At 37.3% G+C, this 18,681-nt stretch overlaps 1 protein-coding gene across 2 annotated transcripts in view; it reads left to right on the top strand.

Annotated features, from left to right (window-relative positions):
- The window catches only part of si:dkey-49n23.1 (semaphorin-3D), a 54,057-nt gene extending 35,681 nt beyond the window's left edge, over nucleotides 1-18,376 (top strand). For both annotated transcript variants that reach the window (XM_058373063.1, XM_058373064.1), the window contains exons 4-18: nucleotides 412-474; nucleotides 816-935; nucleotides 1,210-1,303; nucleotides 2,749-2,877; nucleotides 3,527-3,669; nucleotides 5,234-5,348; nucleotides 5,731-5,800; nucleotides 6,591-6,735; nucleotides 8,311-8,533; nucleotides 9,915-10,003; nucleotides 11,089-11,124; nucleotides 12,653-12,810; nucleotides 13,666-13,730; nucleotides 13,933-14,066; nucleotides 14,603-18,376. In XM_058373063.1, coding sequence (XP_058229046.1) covers nucleotides 412-474; nucleotides 816-935; nucleotides 1,210-1,303; nucleotides 2,749-2,877; nucleotides 3,527-3,669; nucleotides 5,234-5,348; nucleotides 5,731-5,800; nucleotides 6,591-6,735; nucleotides 8,311-8,533; nucleotides 9,915-10,003; nucleotides 11,089-11,124; nucleotides 12,653-12,810; nucleotides 13,666-13,730; nucleotides 13,933-14,066; nucleotides 14,603-15,010 — 1,992 coding nt within the window. In that variant the 3' untranslated portion in view covers nucleotides 15,011-18,376. The remainder of the gene's footprint in view (nucleotides 1-411; nucleotides 475-815; nucleotides 936-1,209; nucleotides 1,304-2,748; nucleotides 2,878-3,526; nucleotides 3,670-5,233; nucleotides 5,349-5,730; nucleotides 5,801-6,590; nucleotides 6,736-8,310; nucleotides 8,534-9,914; nucleotides 10,004-11,088; nucleotides 11,125-12,652; nucleotides 12,811-13,665; nucleotides 13,731-13,932; nucleotides 14,067-14,602) is intronic.
- The last annotated feature ends 305 nt before the right edge of the window (nucleotides 18,377-18,681 follow it).

The raw sequence follows: 18,681 nt of genomic DNA, 5'->3' as shown, positions 1-18,681 counted from the left end.
CAATCAATTAGCTCTGTCGGATTTTATAGCAATGCATTGGTTAAATATATCTTATGATTAATCTTGCTGAAATACAATCTTCCTTAAGGAAGCTGTGTGCGTAGGTAATAGATATGGTATTAGGACCGCCCCGAAAGGGTAATAGGACTGCCCCAAAAGTCACCCCTTTGTTGTATAATTATACATAGCTGTCACTTTTATGAATTTTTCGAACTTTAAACAATTTCATATAAAAATATATTTAAAATTTTGTCTGAACCCACATTTTAAATGTAGGTAATAATTATGCTTATTTATACTGTTTATAGATTGTTGCATAACAAATGAAGGCAAATTTTTTTCTCATACATTACTCTGTACAAACAAAAAAAAAAGCCTTGGGAAAATAGTCTCTGTCCTATCCATTTTTAGATTCACTGGCCAGCTGGAAGGGAACATACTGAACGCTGCAAACATGCAGGGAAGAATCTGTTGGTAAGTAAACTTCGAAAGGTTAAGAAAGTTCAACAACCCGCGCCCCCAAAAAACATCTTTTATTTTTAGTGCCCTATATAGTTTAGTGCTATATTCTTCTACTCTCAGATATACACAAAGAGCAATAAAATATTATTCATTAGCCTTTGAAGGGATAATGTTAATTAAAAAGCATGTAGGGAGGTATGTCCACTGTCCTTGTCTCTTTTGCAACATCAGTAACATCAAAGACACTATTGTGCAGTGATTTAAAGCTGTCGACAGTGGTTTATATTCACCTCATTCTGCAATCGCTCATCTGTATCCAGGCTTTAATCTGAGATACTGTTTTATCTCCCCAGACCGACTGTGCCAATTTTGTGAGGCTCCTTCAACCATTCAACAAAACTCATGTGTATGCATGCGGAACTGGAGCGTACCACCCTATGTGTACATACATTGACCTGGGCCACAATGTCGAGGTGAACAATCTGACATTTTCCAGCTGACTCTTTATCCTGCCTTTTTATATCTACTGACAGTCGTGTATCATTTTTGCCTTTTATGGCTTGTGACAGACCCACAGGTGGCATGAATCAGACAACAGGGCATTTAAGGGCTAAATTTAAGCATACTGCTTTTTTTAATATGAGGGATGAATAAGACCCTCAATCGCCTACTGAGAAGTCTCAGCTAACAATGAAGACACTATATAGAAAGGGTTAAGAGGGTGAATTGATTGTCTTTGTCGCCTAGAAACCTTCGCTTAGACTGCTGAACAATGCTGTCGAGTCCGGGAGAGGGAAATGTCCTTTTAGTCCACATGAGCCTTTTACTGCGCGACTCACTGGTAAGCATATGCCCTGTGATTGTGATGGAACTTATTATTTTTTTTAATGAGTATTTCTGCCAAGCTTTTATTTCAGAACAGAAAAGCACACCAATATCACTTAAAATAGAGCAATGAACAATATTTAACAAATCTGTTAAAACTGCATTATGCACTTATACCTTTTACTGTACACCTGCACAGTCATGCAGTTATTCAATCAACCAATCACATTACAGTACTACCAGACACAAAATCATGCAGATATAGAGCATAAGCTCAAAAAAATGTGGATAGCTGTAAACAGGAAAAACATCATCTGGTCTTTAAGTGAGACTTTGTTCACTGTAGCTTCAAATTTCTTTCATTGGTTAACAGAATTGGAACTGATGCAGCCTTCTGCTGTTGTAGCCTATCTGCCTAATGGTTTGCTATGTTTGCCATTGTTTCAGATGCTTTCATGCAGAACTTGGCTGTAAAGAGCTGTTTATTTGAGTTACCGTAGCCATTCTGTAGGCTCAACAAAGTCTGGCTGTTCTCCTTTGCCTCACACCAGACCTTTCTTTCTGTAGAAACTCTAGAGACCACATGTGTGAAAATCCCATGAGATCATTTTCGCACCAGCCTGTCTGGCACCAACAACAATGCCATGGCCAGAATCACTGAAATCACATTTTTTCCCTCATTTTAAGGTTTGAAGTGAATATTACCTGAAGCTATATAGGTTGGCTATGTATATTGCAATGCAAATTATCTTCAAAATGTATATTAATCATACATATAGACCTACAGCAATACAAAAATTACATAGCATGGTATCTATTTAGCATATAGTCTGAGCTTTATGATGAAAATATCATAGTCTAATATATTTGCACATAAATCTTGAGTACGTCTCCTCCCATGTATGATATATTTGACTTGAGGAACTATAGTTTATAATTCGTGCACAGCTGAATGACTAGTGTGGGAAGCTCTCAACACTGTACGAAATAATCAGCACTGTCCTTGGCTGATGCTGTCACGGCCTATAATTTCATGGCTAATTGGTGGGATGAAAGCTGCACATGTTGCTCCACTGTCAGGAAATGAAAGTTAACCACTTGATTTATAATTTCTGTCTTTTTTTAAAACTACATAACCCCTTTGCTCCATGGAGAGAAGGATACATAAACCATATGCTGCTTAATTAAAGACTGCTGCCTGGCCTATGGACTTCTGTTATTATCCTTCAATCATCAGTGGACCATATACTGTTTAATTAAAGACTGCTGTCTAGGCTATGGACTTCTGTTATTATCATTCAATCATGCAATGTAGCAGAATCCAGAACTTCTTAATTATATAAGATCCTATAAATATGAATTATTTTGATTCAAAGATTATTTTGATTCAAAGAAGGCCAATTAAGTCTGAGTTCATGTATGATATGCTTTAGGTTTCACTCGTCTGTGTCTTTACTTTAGATGGAGACTTGTATGCAGGAACGTCGGTGGACTTCATGGGAAACAACGCAGCCATATTTCGTAGCTCTGTGCACACAACCAGTCAGCACTACATTCGCACCGAGGCTTATAATGACCACTGGCTCAATGGTGAGGTTCAGAAGCGAATAAGGCATGTTGTTTTGGTCTTTAATCCAATATGTGAACTGGGAGCAGATTTTTAAAATGCATTGCAACGTATTAAAAAGATCTGAACAAATTTAATGTGAATTTTCATAATGTAACTATCACCTCAAAATGTCAAAACTGTTTGGCTAAATAACTTTTTTGTTGTAATAAATATCTTTATTGCAATTATATACACTTCATGTATACCTCCTAAATGCAGGAAATGCAGGAAAAAACATTTGAATTGATCTGAAAAAGATCTCTTTTTCTCATTAACTCATGAGTCATGCTATTATGTGACATAATTGGACATATAGTACATTATGGAAGTACTACCGTATGTAAGGTTAGATAGGATAAACATATTTAAATCATTTGGGATTCAGCAAATAAACTTTGATAACAGTAATGTTCATGGTAGCATTTTTATGACCTTTTCAGGATTTTTTGTTTGCTTAAGAAATCAACACTTTTCATTGCCTGCAGTTTATGTGACACAAATGCATAGTGTACTGTGAGCTAATGTCGAGCTTGCCTGGGCCAGAACAAAATGATATTTTAAATCCAGTCAAATAAAGGCTGCATCATAACCACTTAAACTGCTTTTATTATTATGTCTTTTCCTCCACAGAGCCAGAATTTGTGGGCTCGTTCTCCATCCCAGACACACACAGCCTCAACGATGACAAGGTCTATTTCTTCTTCAAGGAAACGGCCGTGGAGTCCAACCAGCTGGATAAGCGCATCTACAGCCGGGTGGCTAGAGTGTGCAAGGTGAGCTGGCTGGCACTGGCTGTAATTGGCTAATGAAAATGAAATACGATCCAGAAGGGCTGAATGAATGCTCCTTTTGTGCATGTCAATATAAACTGGGCACGGAAATTATGTATAAGCCTGTGTAATATCATGCCCAGAGTATTAGTGGTGGTATTTATCTTAGAAAGGAATGAATAAGGTGTTTGTTTGCAGGTAATAGACCTACACTGAGTTGCCAGTTTATTAAGTACACTTAACTAGTGCCTGTAATAAACTGACACCTCAGTGTTTTTTGGCCATAATAGCTTTTCAGCAATGTAGGCTGCATTTTATGACACTGAGTTTAGAGCTTCCCTGTTCTTAGATCTCATCTAAAATCTAAAATAATGGATGTCATGATAAATAATTTTATACATTTCTCACTAATGTGCACTAATAACCCTGTAACCTCTTGCTCCTTTGAACTTCACACTGGAGCAGATGATCCATTTGTTCTGTGTTTGTTACGGGAGTGGCATCATATCAATACCTTCCTAGCCTGCTGTGACAGCTTTTTCCACCCACAGTATGAACTCGCACTCAACTTTCAGTCTCACTCTGCTACACTATATGCCTGGCATGCAAAACTGGATAAAATGGAAGAGGTAGTGCCCTGATCTTTATGACAGTAGAACGGCAGTAGAAAGAATAGTGCACTTTCTATTCATATCTGTGTTTCTATCCATTTAGAACACTGTATCTGTTTTATCCCAGTAATATATTAAGTGTTCTGGCTAAAGCATAATAATAATCCAGTGGTGCAATGAACTAATCCATAAGCTATAAACTAATCATATAAATATCAATAATCGAATCATATTTTTGATATAGGATTCATTTTGCACATCCTAAACTGAACTAAAGACCTTAATACGTAATCAAACAAGCAATATATAAACTATACATCCATTAATTCAATATGAAAGTATTTAGAGCTGTTTCAACGCAATACTAATTTTAATAGGGAAGCATATATGTTAGCTTTGAGTACTGTGAGGTCACACTTCCTTTAGTGCGATTGAGAGGCACAGAGGCAGAGATTGAGTGAGAGAGATATAGATATTACAAAAGTAGTTACATTTGATAACAATTATTTTAATAAGTACAGTAGTAATAAAAAAAAAAACATGCTGCATGTGTGGTATTAAGCGATTTCAGTCAACACTGCATCAAAACATGTCGTTTATAATCTGTGTAGTTGTGCCATAAATGCTGTGACCAGTGCACCAGGTCAACTTTTACAACCCCAATTAATATTTTAAAGACCCTCTGTTAATATGGTATATTTAAGCAGTGCTTTATAGCATTTTAAAGTATTTTAAGGCAAAAATACTATGAGCTCTTTAAAATCTTTGACTTTTGAGAGATTGTCTCTGGCTTAAGACATTCTCAGCTAGTGTGAAGAATCAACAGGAGCAAGCACATCTGAGTATTAATTATATGACACTAAAATTCAGTTTGATCATTATATTTAACATCTGTTCATGTTACTGTTCTCATAATACATCAGGTGACATGATGGTATTGTGTATCTGTTTATCAGAATGATGTTGGTGGGAAGCGGAGTCTGATTAATCGCTGGAGTACCTTCCTAAAGGCCAGGCTGGTCTGCTCAGTGTCAGGGCCAGGAGGCATGGACTCATACTTCGAAGAGTTGGGTATGCACACAAATTATATATTCAGTGTTGCAATAAAAAACATAAAAAAGAACATAAAGGAAATATAAATTATATATATTTTCTTCCATGCAAACATGTATCCACATTTCCATTTAAACACATCTAATGTGTGTTCATGATGAAATATTTAAACATTAAAAATATTTATAAATATATATATATGTGTATATATATATATATGTATATATATATATATATATATATATATATATATATATATAAAATCAAATATTTCCTTAGAATACAAAAATAATGTATAATAATATTATTTTTGTGTTCTAAGTAAATATTTGATTAGAAATATACACAATAATATTTAAAATGTTAAATGTTAAAACATTATTATTTTTTTTATTTCTAGAGGATATATTTCTTCTGGAGACCAAAGAGCCACAAAATCCAGTTATATATGGAGTCTTCTCAACTTCAAGGTAAGACTGTGAAGAAGAACTATTTTACAGACATACAGCAGTTTATCACCAGCAGTTTATATTAACTATAGTGAAGTATACATGACTGAGAGAAATGTTTTATTCATTTATTACTGTATTTTTAGTTTAAAAAAGGAATATAAATTTCAATTCGAATTTGAAAATTTCTATGAATAAATCCATAATAGAAATATTGTGTCCTGAGTATGTTAGCTGTAAGGAAATTAATGATCATTTTAGGCTAAGTATCATTCTTTGGTTTGATTGCTTTAAATTTAATACTGGCTTATGGCTTGATCCCTAAAATTGTGGTGGCTTAAAGGTCATCTAAAGAACAAGGAATGCTTTGTATGTTTCCAGCCATCTTGTGGTAATTTCCAGAGTTCACCGAGTGTAATGGTATGTGGTGGTGTTTGTTGTAATTGCTTACAGAAGATTAAATGACAAAGATGAATCATACATTGCTGGAAATGAGTTTTTTTTCCCATTTAATGCAGTGACACTTATGGGAAAATCGGATTTGGAAATTCCCTCTAATATCCTACATGTTTAACAGCCATATCTGTGATCGCTTATGCAATTTGATTAAATTTCTTTACCCCGCCACCTGACATCAGCACTACTACGCCCTCAAAGACAACATTTTGTGTCTGACTCGGTTCCCCATAAGAGAGGGAGGTCCACAGGCCATTCAGGAAGGGTCAGAGGTGACCATTCTCAAGGGCCTGTGTTATTCTAACTCAGCAGCAGGCCAAAACTCACTTCCCCTTCTTCTCTTTTTTTTTAAAAGCTCTGTCTTCCGAGGCTCAGCTGTATGCGTCTACTCAATGGCTTCCATCCGAGCCGCTTTCAATGGACCCTTCGCCCACAAAGAAGGCCCAGACTACCGCTGGGTGGAGTACAAAGGCAGGATCCCATATCCACGTCCAGGGACGGTGAGTCTGCTACAGGGAGATTCTGTATGTGTGTGAATGAGTGCTTTGGAAAGACCAGTGGGAGGTGAACTGAAGGCATAACTGTGAAAACAGCTGTGTGTTTATGTGTGACAGTTGATGTCTAAGCCCAGACAGAGCTAAACTAAGAGACAGTGGTGGATGAATTAGTAATACTGACTCTACAGTCACGGAATTCATGATGTATTCAGTTTAAATCTCATAAAGCCCTAGCTGAGTTGAGCTTCATACACTAATTAAACCCTTATCCCTGGCATGCAACCACCATTTATGGTATTGTAACTCAAACCAACGCTTAGGTTCAGTTGTTCTCAGCAATTTATAATGGATAGCACGTTTTCCCTGCATGAATGCCATGCATGCATATATAGTCCATATGATTGCATGTGTTTGCAGTCACAATCCTGCTGTCCATCAATCCTTACTTGGGCTTTGCTTGCACACAGGGATTATAAAAAACTGGTAGGTGCTTTCAGGGTCATGCTTTAGGGCATTTGTTACAATGCTAGAGGTGTGTGCTGTTAGCACATATGCTTCCTACAGGGAAAAACTTGGCAAGGGTGTTAGCACTTTGGACATACTTGACTAATTATGTGAACCCACATCGTAAAGAACCAGTGAAAGTACATTAAACGTACATGTTTTCATGGTTCTGCATAAACTCACAGTCCTGAGAAGGAAAAATAAGGTAATTGAAAGTTATTTTTCAAATACTTTGATATTTGAGTTTGATACTTTCCAGTGCGCTGTTATTGGAGTCCACTATATTCCTTGATTTGATGTTTTATATCCAGCTAGCAATAATTTTAGGAGTTTTGAGTAAGGATGGCCATAACTAACTATGAGGACATTGAGATACGTACCTTGATCATTTTAAATGAATATTGTAATCTCTTACTCTATCTAATTAGATATGGAAAAAACAACAACCTAACAATGTGGTGGCAGAATGTAGCCGAACATGTGTAATAACTTGCTCTCTAAGACTGGTGAATCATCATTATTGATTGTTACTCAACTGGCAAAGAGCAGTTTGTTTTTAACCATTCGCTTTCAGACTCACTGACAAGAGATATACAACACAAATATTATAAGCTCACTTAGTTATAATATTAATACCTAAGGTTAGGTGAGAATCATTGGCTTATGCTGGTAAAAGCATAAGGCAATTATTTATACTACTTACAAGACTACTCATAAAAGTATCAGCTTGCTAGTCGCAATAATATTTGCTGATTACAAATTTAATTGTCTAAAAGAATGAAAAACATTGTTTCATTAAAAACTTGATATAAACTCTTTTGACATTCTCAAAACACTAAAAAGTAAGCTAATTACTTTGGCTAACTTATATGATATCCTTCAGTTATTGAAGGTGATACTCCCACATTGCCTTCAGATAAGGCAATGGTGGATATGAATCCATTTTTAACTATTTGAAGGTACCTGGCATAAATTTCAAGAAAGCAAAACGTCGGTTGATCCAGGTTATAGCTATGGTTGTAAATAAATTCATCTCTCTTGAAGACAAATAACATTCCCTTCATGTTCCTTCAGTGCCCAAGTGAGACCTACGACCCATTGCACAAGTCTACCCGTGACTTTCCTGATGAGGTCATGAGCTTTATGAGAGGCCATCAACTGATGTGGGAGCCGGTCGTACCGATTCACAGACGGCCGCTGTTTACTCAGATCAATGTCCCCTACAGGCTGAAGAAGTTAGTAGTGGATAGAGTGGACGCTGAAGACGGCCAATACAGTGTTCTGCATTTGGGTACAGGTATGTTGGAGAAGTGGCCAGGGTGAATTTTTTTTCCCTTCTAACTTATCAATTTCTAGGACACAACAATTCTGTAATTTACTAAGGGACTAGCAAGAAGAGCAGATGATAAATTGATTGTAAACCATGCCCAGTCCTTACATTTCATTCATCCTTTATTCAAGATTTGCATACTAACCTACAGTACCAGTATCTTGATTGTCTTTGCTTGGGATTCTTTGCTCATGAGTTTGCACAAATTTTCCAATTCCCCCAAAATTTGATATATGGTACTTCTTTATTTAAGGGCTGGAATAACCAGAGTTATGTAACTAATAAGTAGTGGTGGTCTAGCGCAACTCTGCTTCAGCCTTGGTTGCTTCATTTGGGTCAATTGATTAATTAATTTCTTACTGTAGTTTCTAAATAAAATGTTTTAGCAAATGAAAATTAGATGAATGAGGTTAACATAACATAGAGGTCGAAAAAGTGCTAGGGCTGCAAGCTCCTGCAAGCAAGCAAGACCACTCTAGGGCCAGGAAACAGATTGATTGCACTAATATAAACTCTCACTGGTGTAAATAACTTTTCTGTACTGCTGAATATACACCAGATCCTCCATGCAATACAATCTACCAAAACAATATGTGACATTTTCTCTTTGCTCTTTTCTCGATGCAAGATTTGCCTTGTGTGCTGACTCTGTAAACTCTGCCATGTGTATGTGAATCATGTAAGATAAATACAGATTCTCAGAGCTGTCTGTGTGCAGAGAGCATTCTTCTACGCTAAACCCATCCGAGTCTCCCCACAGCTTGTAAAGAGAGCAGAGTAACAGCTGTTAGCCATCCGGGAGTCACGTTAATCCTCATTTAAGCTCTGTGTCACCCTATTATATTTACCTCTGCTCAGTCAAGGGGTGATAGAGTAATTGCTCAGCGTGGGATGCATGTAAAATCGCTAAAATCAGTGTAGGGAGAAGAGGAGAACATTAATACTGAAGATTAAGGACAAATTGAATGCTTCGCTGCAGGTGTATCAGCTGTTGAATTACGTGATATGTAGAAAACATTATTCTTTATAATGTCCTGTTAAATCTTGTAAAAAAGACCATAGAAAATAGTTAATAGTATAAAAAAGCAGCACCATGTCTGCTTCATCTTTAGCTCTTTTATTGTTTTTTTTATTTAATGATGTTCCTCTCATTTAATGATATCCATTCTTAAAATTTGTTTATAAATAAAAAAAAATATCAGAAAATCCTTAGTATTCATGATTAAATAATTGGGAGAGATATTTACAGTACATATTTTATGGTGCTATTTACAGTTTCAAGCTTTTCTGAATTAACTGGAGATATTAATTGTGCATCTGATACCTAATAGTAAGTATCTGTTTCTAGATGATGGCAAGGTTTTGAAGGTGGTATCCATTCCCAAGGAGAACTGGGAAACTGAGGAAATCATACTGGAAGAGCTGAGTGTGTTTCAGGTAATTCAATTTAGTCATACACTTAAACTTAATACTTTTCCTCCTGTGTCTTGATGCCATCTGTTGACCTGCCACATGATCTTTAGCTGCAGGCTCTGTCTGGTCACTATCCCTTTAAAAGCTCATTTTCCCCAACAGTAGGTCCTTCGGGCCTACTGACCAATCCCAGGCAGTGGGAGAAAAGATTGAACAAGTAGGCAGAAACAACAAATGACTACAGGGGATCATCTTTGTTTACTTAGCAAATGAAAAGCGGAGATCATATATTTAAGGCTGTGGACAGCTAAAAACATGTTGGTTCCCCCAGGGATAAACAGGGGGAAGTAAACAGAGACAAATGAGGTTTTACTATAACCTTGGGTCCCTGGGTTAATAAGAGATGGCAAGGAAATGTGAGATAAAATGGATGAGTTAAACTAACCCTATCACAAGACCAAGGTTGAGGCTTCCAAAAAACATTTTATCACATTATATGTAAGTCATTAGATGATGAAGTTGTGTTGGAAAATGACAAAGCTAAATAATTAGAGGATTAGAAGTGGATTAATATGATTGTTTTTACATAAAAATTAATTGGGTACAAAGGTTACAAATAATATAATAACCAACAATTAATGATTCTGACAGTAAATAAGACAATGTTAAGTGGTCATGTTTTGTTTTGCAATTGAGGTTCTTGTTAATTCATTGAAAAATCATGTGGACCGATCATGCCAGAAAGGATAAATAAAACACTATCCTTCAGATACATAATTTACACAAATGCATGCGATTGGATGAACTACATCAGAGGAACTGGTATAGAAACCGTTCCTTGTTCATGTTTTGATTTTATTTTATTTTTTAAGTATATTCATCAGTTCTGATGAATATCATCGGGGGGGGGGATAAATGAAGGATAAATGATAAAAAGGATAAATGAAGCAATGAAGAAAAGTCTACAAGTTGCACAACAGACTGATATGAGCCTCTTGTTCAGTGCCAACAATGCGTGTCCTCCTTCACATACTCCCTGATTCGTGAGGTGATTCATGTCACTATTTTAATGCATACTGACAAATTGTTTTCTTCTCTTTATCTTTTAGAGTCCGATCCTAAGCATGGAGCTTTCCAACAAGAGGGTAGGTGAAGTTATTTTGTGGGTGGGCATTTAGAGGTAGCATTTAATAGTGTTTAATGACTTCCCTTCTGGGAGATTAGTAACAGAAGAGGATGGTTCAAGCCAGAAGCACTTGCTCATGTGGTGAAAATTGTACATTTTAAGGCTATAATTTAGCTCCGTTCAGTAGATTATCTAATTTATGTTTCCATAGATAGCATGAGCTTTTGCTCCAAATATAGATTGCGGTTATCACCACTGATGTGTCTTAGCCATATATACTCTATATGGCTAAATGTATGTGGACACCTGATCATCACAGACATACAGAATGTGTTCTTTCCCCAAACTGTTATGACAAAGATGGAAGCACGCATTTGTGTAGGATGGCATTTTATGCTGTAGCATTACAATTTCCCATTAGCTAAAACTAAATGGTCGAGCCCGAACATGTTGCACCATGACAATGCTGCGGTTGTGTCAAGACATGGTTTGCCAAAGTTGGAATGGAAGAACTGGAGTGTCCTGCACAGAGCCCTGACCTCAACCCTACTTGAACACCTTTGGGATGAACTAAAATGCCATCTGTGCCCCAGACCTCCTCAACCAGTGTCAGTGCCTGCTCTTGTGGCTGAATGAACATGTCTGTGCTACAAAATCTAGTTGAGTGGAGGTTATTATAACAGCAAAGGGGGAATAAATCTGGAAATGGTATGTTCAAAAAGCTCAGATGGGTGTAATGGTCAGGTGTCATCATATAAGGCTGACATTATTACAATTTATGGATAGTACAATACGATATTTATGGCATATGTAAATATAAGGTTGGGCCTTGTACCAGTAGCCGGTCTTAGAATAGCAACTATAATGTTTTTGCTGTTGTTCTTTCGGCTGTTTCCTGTTTGGGGTTGCCACAATGGATCATCTGGGCTGCATATTTGATTTGGCACAGGTTTTACACCCATTTTAGAACAGCAACTGTATTAATTCTGGAAAATAACAGTAATTTGATTGGCATTGCCTGTATTAGAAAGACAGTGTGGCTACAAAGATCACAAATTATTTTGTGATCCATGAATATGGTTTTGCGACTGTAAAGAAATTAAAAAGTTGCAGTACATCTAAAAAGAGCAATTTAAGGTGGTCAGTATTGTTTTCCAATGCAAGCAGAAAGTTCTAGTAGTACACTTAATGTGTTTACGACTAAGATTATTAGACCACATTTCATTTTGTTTAAGAACACAGTTTTGGCCATTAACTTTCTGAGGAAAACACAAACACTTCTGGTCTCAATGGTTTTTTAAGGAGGAGGAATTACAGCAGCCCTGAATGTGCATGAATTCATTTTAGGTGCCGGAAGTGATTTTGAGATGTTCTTAACTTGTTCCATCTAAATTTGAAATGTTGTTAATTAGCTTAGGGACCTGATCACTGTAAGATTATTAACAGTATTATTGTTTTTTTTATGAAAGTCTTGCAAGGAATAACAGGGTATATTTATGTACAGGCATCTAAATGTCAAAATATTTTCCTGTCTTTTTTGTTTTTAGCAAGCTCTGTTCGTCAGCAGTGCGGATGCAGTGGTTCAGTTGCCCCTGCAGCGGTGTGAGCTCTATGGGAAGGCTTGCGCTGACTGTTGCCTGGCCCGGGATCCTTATTGCGCCTGGGACGGCACCACCTGCACCAACTATTTCCCCACTAACAAAAGGTATCTTTCTCTTTGGGCTCATATGGAATCTGTTTATGCACACTGACATGCTGCAGTGTATTTGTATGCTGTCATGATGTTTACCTATTTATTTTTATTTCTAAACATGAACTCTTTGGGCTCACATAGTGAAACTATGCCCGAAGCAGATATATAGCAGATATGTAGCTGTGCTGCGCTGTGCTCAGTCGAATGTCTATTGTTTATGTGCACTGTTTACTCTACGGCAATGACGGAAAGCAGCCAGTTTTGTTATGAGGGAAGTAAGAATTTGGCATCCTGCTGTTTTATGTGGATACGATGCTCCAGGCGCAGCTGGATTCATGAGTAAGGAAGCTGTAATGAAGTTTGCACACCCAATAAAACGACTTGTCTGTTCTATGCCAGGAGTGTTAGTGTGGGCCAACTTGTGTGTTAATTGGAGAGACTTATTCCTTTCTATTGCTATCTGTTGGTAAAGCCTGGTGTTATTTGTACGGGGATTAATAAAGAGTAGTATCTGCATTGACTATTATTATTATCTATCTGCATAGACTAATATTAAACAGTTAAAGGCACAAAAGATCATTTTACTGACATGACTGTACATGATGTCTGTGATTATAAGATAATGCATAAGGACTGAAAAGGAGGAAGGGAATGTTGACAGAAGGGAATCTCTGTGTGATTTGTTTTATGTATGTATGCAGACTTTTTTTTTTTAACATCAGACATCTTCGTAACACCAAATGACTAAAAACGACTTCACACTCAGAATAGTTAGCTACATAGATAACTTCATCTACATTGCAAATGACCTTGGTGACTAAAATATTCCATAGCCGTGTCTAACAGCCGCACACTTGCCTTTTGCAGACGTTCCCGTCGACAGGATGTGAGGTACGGCGACCCATGGAGCCAGTGTCAGGATCTGGGAGACGGTATTAACTCTAAAACTTTGCTTTATCCATCACTGTGTGACAGCATTGAAATCTAAATATGTCATAAAACGTTCCTGCAAAGTAGAGGAGTAGACATTTTCATATAGCTGTTCATTTATTTGCTTTTGATGATATTTTCCATCTTGTGATGATGGTTCCCACAAGAATAGTAGTGATATAATGTACCTGGAATCATTTGTAGGTTCTGAGGAAATTGAGCTGAAGGTAGTTTATGGAGTAGAGAACAACTCAACCTTCCTGGAATGCATGCCACCTTCACCACAAGCGACAATCAAATGGATCATGCAGCAAAAACACAGCCAAAGCACTAAACAGGTCAGCACACACCACCACACGTCTCTTTGAAACGGTTGAAAATCATTTATAAACCAGTGCAAGCCTAAAGAGATGTAACACGCTGTCTGTAACTCTCTTTATGTTCAATGATTTTAGACGTAATATAAATATACAGTGGAAAATAATGACCTTTCAGCAAGTGGTTTACTGCTATGTATATTTTTATAACTAACACACATTAAATAAAAAAATTATGAACATCTGGGTGGCCTGGAAAAACCCATGGTAAAATGTGACATTTCTACTAAATAGTCTGGAGTCTACAGGTTTTACTGAACTTTCTCTTTCGAATGTATCTCAACCAGCAGTAGAAATTTTCCTTGAAGCAAGGTTTTAGATATGTTTAGATACACAGTGTTTGTTAAAGTTGCTCCTTATCTAGCATGATCTCGACAGGAAGATATAGACCAGGAAGGTTTTTGGGTTTATACATTTCCGAGTATACTGACAAAATTTCATTCTAGAAATTATAACAGCTAAATTACAGAAATCAGTAACACCATTTTCTTTTTCAGCTGCTCGCTGGTGAAGACATCATCTTCACAAAACGAGGTCTCCTCCTGCAGCGGATAACTTCCTCAAACGCCGGCCTCTTCCTGTGCACAGCTCACGAGTACTCTTTTTCTCGCACCCTAGCTAGGTACGATCTGCAAGTCATCTCTGAACAGCATGTATCAACTACGCGCAGCACTCATCACTCCGACCCCAAAGTAGGTGGCAACTACGCACCGTCTTCGCTGAGCTACAAGGACCTGCATCTCATTGGCGTTAGCGGTCTGACAGCCGACGAGTACTGCGAGCAGCTGTGGTACCGCGAGAAACGGAGACAGCAGAAACTGCGCACGCTAAAGTGGAAGCAGACCGCAGAGAACCGCAAGGCTCGAGTTCGGCGGCAAAATCCACCAAGTGAAACACTTCAGTGATAGACATTGGAGAAAAAAACAAAGGGACATTTGGGTGTGTCTTGGAAGAAGAACATGACATTTTAGAATTAGCCACATTAGCCTTGTTACTTTTGATTACTTAAAGGATCCAGATTACAAAACCATTGCAAGAAATAAATGTTGGAGACCTAGTTTTTAGACTTCTAAACAACATTCTTTTCTAGGTAACCTGATCTTTTGGCGTCTTTTGGAAACATGCACCGCGTTATACATGGGCATATAAGAAAATAATTAAGAACAACTGAGTGAGAGGCAAAGTTGAGAAAAAAATGCCTTTGAATGCTTAGATGAAAGATTTCATTACAAGTAAACATAAACACTAGAGTTCTGTTGCTGCGCCCTAAGCGATGCTTTAATCAGTATCAGGGGTGGACAAATCATAAATTCATTAGCAAGCCCACTGCGTATGGGAACGCAGCGATGTACTCAATTAGTACCACATCCTGGGTCCTGAAAATGCTGCAGTTGATATCACAATCAAATGTGGAAGACATGCACTGAAGAAGCAATTGAGACAATATCTTAAGAGCAGGGAATAGAAGCACAAGTTAAAGAAGCTAAAGTTCTGTTAGATAAGAAATTAAACATATATGTGCTGTGGCCTGGGGAAACCCTTAACATGGTGACATTTCAGTGTTTTCTCCCGTATATACACCCATCAGCCATAACATTATGACCACTGCCTGGTGAAGTGAATAACACTGATTATCTCCTCATCATGGCACCTGTTAGTGGGTGGGATATAATAGGCAGCATGTGAACATTTTGTCCTCAAAGTTGATGTGTTAGAAATAGGAAAAATTGACAAGCGTAAGGATTTGAGCGAGTTTGACGAAGGGCCAAATTGTGAACTGCAGCTCTTGTGGGGTGTTCCCGGTCTGCAGTGGTCAGTATCTATCAAAAGTGGTCCAAGGAAGGAACAGTGGTGAACCGGCGACAGGGTCATGGGCGACCAAGGCTTGTTGAGAAGTGAAGGCTGGCCCGTGTGATCTGATCCAACAGAAGAGCTACTGTTGCTCAAATTGCTGAAACCGTTAATGCTGGTTCTGATAGAAAGGTGTCAGAAAACACAGTGCGTGACGGGTCAGGGCTGTTGTGGCAGCGAAAGTGGGACAACACAATATTAGGCAGGTGGTCATAATGTTATGCCTGGTCGGTGTACATGTTTATGAAAATTGCAGACTTGATCAAAGCTTGACGTTCTTTCTCTGAGGAAATCACACTTTGACGACAGTATTTTTCAATGAAATTTTTAACCTGACTAATTAAACCTTGATTTTTACAGAAAGATAAAAATATATATTTTAATGAAATATAATTTTTTGATCTTTGGCATCGTATCCTGTTACAGACAGAGAAAAATTTCACTGAAATGTCAGACCGATTTTCCCAGACCATCTCACATATATTATGAACTATTAATACTGACAGTTTAATACAAATTACTAATTCAATTAGTTCATACTAACACATGCTTCCCTGAACACACTATGAACACAACAAAACTGATCATCCTGACACAACTACAGGATTACTTTTTTCCTATAAGCATTGTTTGATATGTATTATTTTGTAGTGAATGGCTATGCATCAGTGTACACTCAGTGACATGCTTCTACTAGAGTATGTTTTTAGCCACAGTGATGGTGTTTAATTGTACTTAATGAAATCCAGAATCATGTGGTTCATTAATTACAGTTTCCCAGTTGCATTCAGAGCTAAGTTTAATGTCTATGTGGAGATTGACACTGAAAATGCAGGTAGATTCGATACTCTAAATTGCTCGAAGATGTGAATTTGTGAGTGTGATGTGTGTGTGTACATGGTGCCCTCTTATGGACTGACTTCCCTCAAGGGCGTGTTCCTGCCTTACACACATCCTGGGATAATCTCTAGAAACTCCACAAAGCCAGATCCTGTAAATTGTAAACTATAAATGTCTAGCTGTACCATCTGATTATGTCACTTCCTGTAAAAAGCTTTAAATCTATGGTTCCTAAAGCGCAGTGGCATTGCTAATCAGCTAATTCTGCAATAAATGAACAAACACCCAGGCAAACATACTGTCATTTAAATATGAACCCACTTCATGTAGATTTAACGCTGCGAAGATACATATAACTGTGTTATGTCTTATGGACTTTTGAAATACAATAGGTCTGCTCTGACTACAGCAGGTGTCTCTCCTCATACCTCTTAAAGCACACCAGGATGTTCATTTCATCTCTTGCCAGGAACAGCGTAAATAAGTCTCTATTGTGTTTATGGATAGACTGAAAAGAAATAAATGCTAGTAAGGTTGTGGTACCAGTTAGCAAAGTCAGATTTGATCTCTGATAGCCAGAGTAAAATTATCCATTTTTAATGGTTAAGTAATGCTTTCATACTGTAATGTTGATTTATTATATACTGTGGTGTGCTGGATGAGGTTCCTTTGGGACACACGTTTGCTTGGAAGGAACATCAAAGTATTGAAGCATCTGGGAGAAATGAGCATGAAGTACAGTGGACAGAACTTGGTCACTACTCAGGAAAATGGCTTCCAGGCTGACTGGACCAGAGTAAAAAGGGATTTCTTTCTTCTGATCTTGACAGGCTAATTGGAAAGCAGTGTCCAAACTGGCCTGATGGTAGGAAGATGGACAAAAGCAAAACAGCATGGACGGCTTCAAGAAATATGTGATAGATTATAGAAACTGCTGCATCTTATAAACAATGTTCAATCTTTAATCAGATCATTGAATTTTGCATTCCAACAGTTTTTTCCCCAGTGTCCACAATGACAGGTATAATGTAAAGATTATTATGTTCAATAACAAATTTACTCAAGCAGTCCAATGTACTTTTTTTTTGTGCTGAGCAAAATATGCATCATGTAACGTTCATTTTATGTGTATGATGTAAACGTCATGCTTATAAGTCACCCAGTGTATGGTATTGAAGAATACATTTGTTTGTCGCAACACTAAGCCGATACAAACTCAGGATGTTTTGAACAACTGTGCGGTTGTTCCTTTCCATCTGGTGTTCATTTTTTCCTCTGGTGTGCATCATTAATAGAGTTATTCCATTTACGTATCTCATTAGATCACAACGTCAACCAGTGACCTCCTGCTAAATGTGTGCCGTCATTATTTAATCTAAGCTATTACGTTTCTAAAACAATATAATTTATGGCTTATGTTTCACTTTCCAGATCTTTTCTCTGGAAAGACTTTTCAGTTTTCTTCCACGATCTGCAATGACACATTTATCTCATTGTGTACAGATTTGATGTTTTGTTCTAAACCTTTCTTTGTAAACTAATATTTGTGTGAAATCAATTAAAAATATTTCCCACATTTATTGTACGTTTGTTCATATTCATATTTGTTCATCCTCTAAGCTTGTACATAATAACAAACTATAAATGATATCCTATTAAATGTTTCAAAGTCACTCATTAAAGGAGAAGTTCACACCCAGAACAAAAATCTACAAATAATTTACTTATTATTGTCGTTATGAAATTATGTTTTTTGAGGAAAACATTTTTCTCCATACGTTGGACTTCTATGGTGCCCCTGAGTTTAAACTTCCATAATGCAGCTTCTAAGGTGATTACGTAGTACGTAGCATTGCAGACACGCATCCCAGAGCTAGTGCTAGAT

The sequence above is a fragment of the Hemibagrus wyckioides genome, linkage group LG21 (assembly GCF_019097595.1).
Source record: "Hemibagrus wyckioides isolate EC202008001 linkage group LG21, SWU_Hwy_1.0, whole genome shotgun sequence".
In the NCBI taxonomy this organism is placed as follows: Eukaryota; Metazoa; Chordata; class Actinopteri; order Siluriformes; family Bagridae; genus Hemibagrus; species Hemibagrus wyckioides.
The sequence above is the reverse complement of the archived record's forward strand: the minus strand, read 5'-3'. Positions and strand labels throughout refer to the sequence as shown.